The sequence below is a fragment of the Nanorana parkeri genome, unplaced genomic scaffold (assembly GCF_000935625.1).
Source record: "Nanorana parkeri isolate BGI_ZX_2015 unplaced genomic scaffold, ASM93562v1 scaffold1897, whole genome shotgun sequence".
Classification (NCBI taxonomy): Eukaryota; Metazoa; Chordata; class Amphibia; order Anura; family Dicroglossidae; genus Nanorana; species Nanorana parkeri.
In genome coordinates, this window is record NW_017308165.1 from 134,262 (window position 1) to 145,759 (window position 11,498).

The 11,498-nt window shown below is 42.6% G+C and overlaps 1 protein-coding gene across 1 annotated transcript in view; it reads left to right on the forward strand.

The window, feature by feature from the left end:
* TNFRSF19 (TNF receptor superfamily member 19) overlaps positions 1 to 11,282 on the forward strand; it is an 81,786-nt gene extending 70,504 nt beyond the window's left edge. Inside the window, exons 6-10 of the mRNA XM_018572005.1 lie at positions 881 to 1,042; positions 3,076 to 3,201; positions 3,652 to 3,745; positions 6,269 to 6,620; positions 11,185 to 11,282. Coding sequence (XP_018427507.1) covers positions 881 to 1,042; positions 3,076 to 3,201; positions 3,652 to 3,745; positions 6,269 to 6,620; positions 11,185 to 11,193 — 743 coding nt within the window. The 3' untranslated portion in view covers positions 11,194 to 11,282. The remainder of the gene's footprint in view (positions 1 to 880; positions 1,043 to 3,075; positions 3,202 to 3,651; positions 3,746 to 6,268; positions 6,621 to 11,184) is intronic.
* Positions 11,283 to 11,498: the final 216 nt, after the last annotated feature.

Here is an 11,498-nt window from a genome sequence, read left to right on the forward strand (position 1 = left end):
GGGTCTTGGAGACCCCTGATGTCTCCATAAAGAGGACCTGTCACATATTTTGCTATCACATAAGGGGGTTTTCTAACCCCCCTATGTGATAGCAATAAAGTTTCCCCCCCAAAAATGTAAAGTTACAAATAAAAAAGAATTACATTTTTTTTAAAGTCCCCCCCATACATACACGCATGCAAACAGGCGTCGGGTGCGCATACGTGTGAAAACGACGATTTCGCCCATTACGCCGCACATGTTACATATCGCCGCGAACGTCGGAATGAGAGCAATAATTGTAGGGCTATCAATCACTGATAACACTAAACTGATGAGCGGTAAAAGCTTTTAAAGCGTCACCTATGGTCAATTTTGGGCATGGTAATTTTTTGCGATTTTGCGGGTGCGCGCAATTTTAAAGCATGACATGTTTGGTGTCTATTTACCCGACGTGACCCCGCTTTTTATATTTTACCAAAAATATGGGTAATAAATGGGTGTGGTTACTGGGGGTGTGGCCACTAAAGGGTGTGGCCACTGAGGGGTGTGGTCACTGAGGGGCGCTGTAAAGCTTTCTCGCACAGGGCGCCTAAAGGCCTAAGGCCGGCTCTGCTTGTGGTGCAGAATTATGCCACACTGCATGTGCATGACAGCTTGAGTTCACCATAGAAGTATATGGGATCCGTCCTACATGTCTAGAACATTAAACATCAAGCTGTGTATTTGAAGAGCTGCTTCTTTGCCCACATACATGGGTCATATATACATGATGACATAGAGATTGGCATCAGATCGTATCATCAGTAGACAGTTTAAATAGTTTGGATGCAGAGGCATCCATTTTATTATTTAATAATAATAATATTATTCCTGTAACTGTATTTGTAATTCCTTTCAGGCAGCAAGGTAAATCTTGTGAAAATCAGTGCCACGGCATCCAGCCCTCGAGACACCGCCCTGGCCGCTGTTATATGCAGCGCCTTGTCAACGGTACTATTGGCCCTACTCATCCTCTCCGTTATCTATTGTAAAAGGCAGTTTATGGAGAAAAAGCCAAACTGTGAGTATCAACAATTCTATTTTTTTTTTTATCATGTTTAGAGGAATGGTAAATATTTTCTTTCTGAGATAGGGCTAAAAAAATGTTAATAAGCTGTAACTATAAAATGCTGCTCATTACATTGTGGTCAATAGATAGAGCTTTAGGCTTTCCACTGTCTCCCTTCCTCATTTGTTATAAAATGCAGCGTACAGAGACCAGAAGCTCAATCTACAATTTACAAACACAATTGAATGAGTCGGCACCTCCTTCATATTGGATGGCTCTATTCAAGATTGCAGTCAGCGAGCACAGTACCTGAAAAAAGATAACTGCTGTGGTCTCTTTAGAAAACACTTAGTGCTCTGGCAATTCTTTGTCCTGTAGTGCATGTTTATTTTTAAAACAAAGATTGTGTATATGCTGCAAATAGCAAGGGTAAGCGACCTCGACACTCCAGCTGTAGTGAAACTACAAATCCCTTCATACCTCTGCGTCTGGGATTCGTGGCTGTCAGTCTTGCAATGCCTAATGATATTTGTAGTTTCACCTCAGATACACGAGCGCAGAGGTTGCCAATCCCTGGTATATAGTCTGAATACAGATATATGTAGTATGTATTGTACTGATCTGTGCAATGACATTAAGAGGTCCCCACCATCCTCAGCACTCTTGTAACTAATATAGGTACTTCTTCCTTCTTGCATTTACATTACTTGGTCGGACAGATCCAACCAGTGGTTCTCATACAGAGCCATTTGGCCTAAGATATCCAGTTGTGGTATTGTATACTGCATGCTAAAAACATTTCATGTGTGATTTTACAAGGGAAGTGTTGGCCATTTTTAATCTTGGAATTTCCTACATTATAAAGGTATAATATGTTTCCTTGCAAAATCAGGTAGTGATCCCACATGAGTCAGCTGGTTGGGGGAACGGTCAATCAGACAGACAGGTTAGGACATTTCCTCTAATGAACTTGCTCTGGCCTTTTCTCTCCCCCTGCCCCTTCCCCCTACAAAGTTGAATTAAACTCAATCTTTTTTTCAATAATGAATCCAGGTCAAACAAATATACAGACTGCCCAGCAAAGCTTTGATTTACGTTTTTGCCCAAATACTTACAATCATCAAGTTTCTGAATAGCTGCTTCCAAGTCTCTCCGCTTAGCTTCCTGTCCAGTACAAGATCACAAAGGACAGTGCAGACTCCAGCAACTGTTCATCCGCTAGCTTGGAGGAGAGAGGGCCAGGGGGGATAGCTTGATTTGCTGGGTCTGTGTGTTTGTGGAGAGACACACAGCTTACTTCTGTGTGTGCCTTCAGCACACACAGAGGTGACTACATAGCACTCTGCTTGAGTGGGGGGAGTCACTCTAAAACAGGAGGTCAGGACCAGTGTTCAGGGGAGGAGCAGATTCTGCAGAAGACTAAAACTTTTAAACATGAAGAACGAGCATTCATTGTAAGTTATTTCATCAGCATTTGAAATAGCTTCAAATCCTTTTGACTTTATTATCACTTTAAATATACAGGTGAAACTCGAATAATTAGAATATCGTGCAAAAGTAATTGCAGTAAGTGCTGCAAAAGGGGCCCAAACCAAGTGCTGAGTACATATGCATGCTTGTACTTTTCAGAGGTCCGATGTTGTTCTATGTACAATCCTTGTTTTATTGATTGCATGTAATAATCTACTTTTTTGAGGTTGTGGATTTGGGGTTCTTGGGGTTTTCATGAGCTGTAAGCCATAATCATCACAATTATGACAAATCACAGCTTGAACTATCTTGCTTTGCATGTAATGAGTCTATCTCATATATTAGTTTCACCTTTTAAGTTGCATTAGTGAAATAAATGCACTTTGCACGATATTCTAATTATTCGAGTTTCACCTGTAAGGTCGGCAGAGCTAAGGTAGATGGGGTGACCTTTTGGTTCATCACACCACTTTCTCTGGAAGATGAGCAGCACATAGGCAGCCTGTCTGTGTATATACATTGATCTAGGAAATTGTACAACCTCGTCAATGTTTCCTTGTGTTTGTGTAATGCAGGGTCCAGCAGATCCCAGGAAGTGCAGTATGTAGGCTCAGAGTTGTCATGCCTGGACAGACCGCAGCTCACCGAACACACACACATTACATGCTGTCATTGCCAGGAAGAACCAGCACAGGCTTGTGGTAAGTGATAAGCGTGTGCTTGGCTTACCCTATTGGGAGTTGCAGCAAAGAACACATAGGAAGTGACTATTCCATTAACATTGCACATCATACAGCTGAACAGACTGAGCTTATTGCTGTCATTGTTCAGTCAAGATAGAACGTTTATATAGATTGCAGAAGTTACAAGTTGCAGCAGCAACAGATGAGAACATCTTACTTCCCTAACATTTATTCATCATAGAGAGCAATGCCTATTAGGCAGCCCTCAGTTATAGAGCAATGCCTATTAGGCAGCCCTCAGTTATAGAGCAATGCCTATTAGGCAACCTTCAGTTATAGAGCAATGCCTATTAGGCAACCTTCAGTTATAGAGCACTGTACTTATGCAGTTATAGAGATGCCTGTGACATTAGCTTGTGTACATTACTGGCTTAGACATATCCTTATGTAAATGGGTTTTGTTTTTAGGTCCTGTTCATTTGATTCCATCACTATGTTGTGATGAGACGTACAGCATGGAACATGGATGTGTATTTCGGTCACACAGCACACTCTATGATGGGTGAGGATTTATTATTATTATTATTTTGTTTATTTTTCTATAGCTCCATTTCCTATGTCACTGTACAAAGTAAGTGATACAAACAAGGGTGGACATTACATTTATTACAAATACATGCCTCACTGGAAAAGTCGGTGAAATATTAGGGGTCTAAATAGATCCCTGATATTTCCCTTTTAAAATAGGTAAGAGATTGAGTCCACAATCTCTTTTTCTGCAGCCCCTGTTATAAGTGAACAGGAATCCTCTATACTGAGTGCTCCTGTTCATTCATAACTTGGAGATAGTATGAGTTACTATGTGCATAACTATGAATGAACAGGAAGTGATGTAGATCTCTTCCCATTCATTCATAACTGGTACATAGTAACTCATATTATGTCCACTTATTTACAGTCAGCGATCGCTGGCTGCTTGTACTGCTCTCCATCCTGACTCACTGTCACAGCAATTGGTTCTGATGAAGGGGGCGTGCCCCAGAAACGCGTTAACTATTTATCAATACAGGGATCGAGGTTACTGGTGTTTTACATCACTCCATATTCTCCCTGCCAGGGGTTCCGTCCTCTCACCCTATTCTACTGGTTTTTATTCTACCGAACTGTTGTAAGTACAGCCTTAGAGCTGCGTGTTTTTACTATTAAATACAATTTTTACACTATGGAGGCGCTCTCTTTTGTTCTTTTCCTCATAGACTGGTGTTCCATCTAATCTGTGGGAGCTGCCTCCACCGTGTTTGCTGTATTTTTACTGCTGGGCTCTTTTTGGATTTGAAGGCGCTGGTATTGTTTTGCAATTCAGTGACAGCTGTCTCTGCCCCCACACCGCTCTCCTGATCTGTGCAGGAGGGTAGAGCAGGGTGGTGCGGGAGGAGAGCACGGCCTCCTGTGACACGCTCGCACCACTCTCCTCCCCGCCCTGCTCTTGACAGTTTCTCTCCTCCACGCTGAACGCTGCACTGTGTCAGAGGGGATACAAAACAGCACCCTGTGGGGAGGAGAGGAACTATGGATGCACCGCAATTTTAGCCAAAAGATGGCATTTTGGCAAAGGTGCGTTTTCGGCGGCCGAAATTTCAGTGCCTCCCTACTGATAACTTCCTATACTTTTGGCTTTGCTGCACTCTTATCAGTTACCATGGTCCACAGCTATTTCTGCAGACTAAAAAACACCTCCCACTCTCCCATGGAAAAGAGAGAAGGAGGAGGAATACTATATTCCTGTCCTAGGGTGACAATAGTGTGTTTCTATAGATACATAACAGTGAGTGAGCATTGTCACTCCAGGACAGTTAAAGGCCTATTTATACATGTTTTCACCAAGAATTTGCATAACTTTCACCCAAGGTTCACATATGCTTCTAATTGGGTTTAACTGGAAAAATGTGTGTATGCTGGGAAAAGGTTCTGTGAAAACATTTATAAATAGATCCCTAAAGCTGGCCATACACCTTACAATTATCTGCAGATTTTCTGTGGTCAGGTGGAAAAGGTGCAACAGATTCCTCCATCTACACTTAACTGTGTGGATGGAGTAATCTCCACCTGGGCCAATCTGTTGCACTTTTTCCATCTGACCACAGAAAATCTGCAGATAATTGAAAGGTGTATGGGCACCTTTAGGCTGACCATACACCTATCAATTGTTTTTCGTTCAACCTGCAGGCTGAGCGAAAAAAATTGACGCGTTTGCTCCAACACAAACAGCGTGTCGATCGAGAAATCCCGCTGTTTACATTGTATGTCGGCGACACCTATCGGAATACCGCATCAGAGCAGGCAGCTCATTGGCTGCTGGCTCTGATCGTACGAAGATTTTTCAGCCGCCTCCTTCTATCAGCTGATCGAGAAATGCTGGCTGAAGGAGAGCTGACAGCCCCACACACTGTGCGAAGTTCGGCGAGTACATTAAAAGCAGGCTGCAATTCGACCAGTGTATGGCCACCTTAAGTGTGTTACTGGCCAGATCACCCGGCAAAAAGTCTGAAAAGAAAAAAATCTTATGCAGTCACCACATGTTAGTCCCCGTTCAGGCCTTCGAATTTGGTGAACGTGCTTCAAAGTCAGAAACGTGGAACGCACTCACGGTACTATTACTGGTCAATGGCACCCAAACACGGGCAGTAGAATGCACGTTTTTCCCTGTGCATGGACATGTGTCAAACGCACACGGAAAAAAAACCCTGGCGCGCTTGCAGCTGAAAGTACCCGATGAGCTACTTTGCCACATTTGGCACGCATATGGCACGGGTGACTCGTGGCAGAAATGCACATGAACACTATGCGAAGTCTCTAAGGACTGGTAAGCTGTAATATATTTTATTTTCTGTTCTTGGGATTAGATACACACTAAGAGTATTTGTTTGAAGAAAGGAATGTACAATGAGTCGTTTGCAGTTTAAACTCACCATAAGTGCTGCTTCTTGAAGTACGCCCCCTGGGATGGCTGTTTAATATGTAATGTGATAGACTCTTGAACTTTCCATAAGTATAAAGTCATTGTTTTTAATCTTTGCTTTTTCAGGAACGCCGATTCTGTAGCAGACGTGATTCCAGCATTCTTTGGATCTACTTCACACTCGGCCTGCGGAGAGCGTGCAGAAACTTGGCCCCTTATGCAAACAGCTCCTGGCAATGATAGCAGTCCTGTGTGTGAGCCACATCCGGAGCCTATAGCAGGAAGCGCAGACTCTTTGAATAGAGATAGTGGGGAGCCAAGTCTCTTCCACGCAAGCAGTGTGCACAGCATCAGCGGAGAGATTCTGGGGACGCAGGCTTCAGAACATCTTCATCTACCAGAACTTGATGCCTGTCGAACAGCTGAAGAAAGCCATGCGGAGAAAGACCAGCTTGCCTGCAGCCTGGATGATAAACAGGTGATTTGGCTTAATCGGACTCATGCAATCCTGTAAGCTTAATCAACTCAGTCGATGAGATTTATAACGAGATGGGAAAGGATGCCATAGCAGCCAATGTAAACAGTAACATCTGCTGCATACAGAATGACAGAATGGAACATAATAAATAACTAATTCTATGTCGGCAGCAGTGGATGGGACTTCTGGGAGTACTCTTAATGTGCAGTCATTAGCTGCTGTTGATTTTGGTAATAGCATGTATCTTTTTTACATCATGCCATGCACAATAAGATTTGGATTGGTCCTTTAAACCAGTTGTATCAGGAACCTTGGTGTGCTGAATTTAAAGGAGGTGTCAAAGCAAAACAAAAAAACATGCAGTACATATGGCAATACCTTTCACGTTTTCTGTTCCTGTGTCCCTTTTTAAAGACCCTACAAGTACAAAAAACTACTAGCTGATCGTGGTAGATATGCACTCTGCTCCTAATTTCCTGTTGGGGCTGACAACACAGTGCCTTGTCACAGTGCCTGTTGGGGCTGACAACATAGTGATAAAGTGTTTTGTAGTCCAAGATACAAACTGGGAGGGCTAATTAGAGCTCTTGAGAAAACACAGGATGAGTGAAGAAAACACAGAACAGCATTGAATTTCTGACACCATTAACAGGGTTTTTTTTGTTTTTTTTTCCATGTTTCGAGCATGGAAAATACTTTTTTTTTCTTCTCATGTTCCTGCTGCAATGAGACACCCTTGTGAGCTGGTGCCAAAGGACCAGGGCAGGAAATGAAGGGAAATCTCCACATTGGAAGCAAAGCCAGCAGTAAAACCTAACAGAGGTTCTAAACCTTACCCCACTAACTTACTAGTTACACTGTCACCTTGGCCATGAAGGGCAATGTCATGGGGTCAGTGCGCCGTCTAGTAACCAGTCATTAGGCTCGAGCCCTGTCACATAAGGGGAGTGACATCACTGCTACCCCCAGGTCACCAACACCAGTCATTTCAGGAGAAGAGTGAAGAGGCTACAGCTAATGATTTCTAGAGCAGATGAAGCTGCAAACTCTGGCATATGCATACATATCGCATCACTCTAAGGCCCCGTTCACATTGAGCGATTTATCGCGCGATTTTTGTAAACATCACTCTAAGGCCCCGTTCACATTGAGCGATTTTTGTAGCGATATCGCTCATATTTCCGCACTATATCGCTCTATGTAGCTTCACCAATACAATTCAATGTAGCTGTTCACATCTCGTCGCTCAATGTCGCTCAATATCGCTTGTAGCTCGTCGCTGGTAGCTTGTCGCTTCTACATGACCCTTTTTTAGAGCGATTTTGAGCGATATTGCTCCTGATTGCATACAGCCCAATAGGAAGATGTCGCGCGACACGTCGCTCAATGTCGCTCAAAGTCGCGCGATTTGCATGTCGCTCAGTGTGAATGGGGTCTAAGTCCCGAGTAACTAGGGTACTCTTTGTTTACCAGTCGTATTGGCTTTACTCTCTTCTGCCAGATCAAAATAATATACCACAATTAAAGTAAGGGAAAATATTATGGGGGGCTAGGAAAATATGTGAACAAACTTTATTATTTTGATATATCTGTAGCTAAACTGTGAGCCATATTGGTGGATTATATTTCACTACGGAACATGAGCCACTAATACCATTTGACATCTATCCATATAAATTAGGTTTGTCCTTTCAAAGTATTCATTCCACTAATGCAAGATACTTAATTGTATCTGTTCTTAATCTTTGCGGTTCTAGTCTGAACACGATCCAAGGAGATCAGTCTTCCTAATGTTCTTCTTCCAGTAAATTCTTGCGGTTTGTGTGCCTGCTGTTCTATTATTTCTGCTTTATATGGTATGTTCATTCGAGGCAAGAAAAACTGTTACCTTGCCTCAATTTTTTTTATTTGTCAGTTCGCTCGGCACAAAACAAATTAAAGCTGAACTCCAGACTCAGTAAAAACCTATCTGGGCAGATTTACTACAGAAGTTGAGAATATTAACTCCAAAAATTGTGTAAATATTCATTTCAATCATCCAATTATGTGAAAAGCATCTGCACAAAGTGAACAGGAATTTGCTTTTCACGTGATTGGATAAAGGAATAGATACTCAAATCCTTTTAAAAGAGAACTATGGCCAAATCTTTTTTTCTCAGTTCTCAGCTCTGTTCTAGATCTATAGAGCCGATGTTTGACATGTTGCCTCTACCTATTGCGTATGAGTGTATTTCACTCATCCCAACCCGTCTCCATTTGTGCATTTGCTTAGTATACAGGAAATGGTACTATTTATTTAGGCAGCTTATGTGCTGAGAAAATCATGTTGCCTTTGTTCTCAGAGAATGGCCGGGACCACTGGTATGGAATGTGGCCAGGTGACCATTTTTTGTGTTCATTGCTCCTGCAGGCCTGACGCAGTCATCAACACATTCCCTTTAGCAGAAATTTAGAATCATATTTTTTTTAAATAATTTCCTCATCAGCTTCAGTGCCATTTTGTACATTTTGTGTTAACTTTGTGTGCCTGGAGTTCACCTTTATACTGTTGCAAGTAAACCCTCTAGCCTGCTTACCAATGCAGGTCATGCACAGCGCAGCTTGTGGTGGCCTTTTTCAGTTTTGAGTGTGGAAGGGTTAGACCCTCTTTGAAGTTTGTACTGCCATCTGTGTCCTAGCTGGGTAGATCCATGCCTCTATTCATCCTGGTGACCATTGTTCCAAGGTTCAGAAGTGAGGGGAAATCCAAACTTTTAGAGTTGTCCCCAGAGCAAGAGGCGAGTTTACATCTTACAATGGAGACAAATTTCCAGGGTCCAGTTCTGGGGACAACTGTCTAAGATGGGAATTCCTTTAACTTTGGGAAGATTTCATCTCATTTCCTATGCTGTCTCCAGGACAGGTACTGAAGGGAAATCTCCCTAGCGTTATAGGTAAAGCAAAAAATGAACTGAGTGGGCTTTAAATTCTTCCCTTTACTAGACAATTAACAGAAAAAAACCTACCAGGGTTAATGTTGGTTGCCTCAGCCGTGTGTTTTGAAGATGGTTAACTTTAGAAGACATGAACTGTAAAATAACTCCCGATTGCTGAACGTTTGCCAAGCTGAAATTCTGCACCTTCCTGGATGCCGCGGGCTGGATTCCAGCCGCTTTTTACTGCATTACCAACAATGGTACCTGTTGTGTCTTCGCGGACATGGACACTAACAATTTTATTAATCCTGTGTAAAATGTATCAGCAACTTTTATAGCACAAGAAGGTTTAGCCATTTCATTTCTTTTAAGTGACGTCAGAAAAGCTCTAAGCAGTTAAGAATCTGGAGCATCTAAGTTTAGCACTTCTAGGAATCTCCAATTACAGTTTTCTGCACCAAGAGGTCTCTTTTTAATGGTTTAGGATTCTTGTACTCTGTATTTAAGCATTGTGCATTTAGTTCTTCAAGTGAAATAGTAATTCGGCACCTTTTATTGTAGGGAAATCTGAAATTGGAAAACTTTAGAGGGGACCTTTCACTTTTATAATGTGTATCAATCAGAATGATTAAAGGAGAACTATGGGGTCAGTGTTTTTCCCCATAGTTCTCCTTAGGGTAACGGGAGGACACAAACTAGCGTCCTCCCGTTACCCTAAGCTCAGTATACCGCCAGCTACAGCTCGCTGTATACTGAGACGCCGGAGCGGATCCCGACTTAGACGACGGGATCCGCCCAGCTGCGTGAGTGACAGCTGGCTCCGCCTATCTAGAGGCAGAGCCAGCTGTAACCGCCCCCTCCCCCATCCGTTCCGCCAGTCAGCGCTGGCAAATCGGAGCGGGGAGAGGGGAATCCAGCCCCTCCCCCTGTCACAGCAGAGAGCCGTGACAGGATCGAGAGGTGAGCGAACCCGGTATGTGTTCGCTCACCTCCCGATCTACTGAGCCGACCTGTGACAGTCTCATTGTCACAGGTCGGCTAGAACTATGAGGTGAGTGAAAAGCACTCACCTCATAGTTCTCCTTTAATCTAACTTTGAAATAACTTATCTGCACAAATGGATATAGTCAGAGTTGCCTAACTCTATAAAGTTGGTTAGCATGTCGGTGCTTCATTTTTTATTTTATTTAAAACAAATTTTGCAAAAGCAGGCCGCAACGCACAATGTGAGGCTAACTGTTACAATATTTCGGTAAAGGCCACAAAAGGAATGTATTAATAAAAGAAGACGGATAGTGTGTGAAAATGTGTAGATCTACTGTATATCCCTTAGATAAACTATGCAGGTGACATTGAGTTGGGGACAGTTTAAACTGTGTACAGCCACAACTAGGTGATGCGTTGCAGGGCATTAACATGCGTTGCAATTATTTGAATGGGCTGCCTACTCAACAATACAGACCAGAATTTATTTTCCCAAAGAGTGCACCACAATGAACAGTAGTGTTACCATGTGTTGTGGTACACTGCATCGCATGTCTGTCAGAGGTGCGTTGCCTTAGCTTGTTGCAGTGGCATTCATAGTCAATGTTGTGTGTATGGTGTGATGCCTTGCCAAGTTACTAAGTCATGTTTTCTTTCATTTGCAGGAATGTTGAAGGATGACCGTGTTGCATACAGTGTTGGAAATGCAGAAGTGGATCATGGCCTAATCCTAGATGAATCCTAGTCCCACTTCTAGGTTCATTTTATGCCCCTATAATGTGGTCAAATTGTAGACTCATTTCTTGGAGAAGGAATTCTTAATCAAGACCAATAATCTTGATTGCCCTACTGAAGGTCACATTCTATAGAAGTACCTGATTCAGATTGATCTGCAAGAAGTGGATGCAGAATGCAATGTCTAGATACTTTTCATGGAAAATGAATTCAATTGCATATCCACTTCACAAAAGTGAACCGT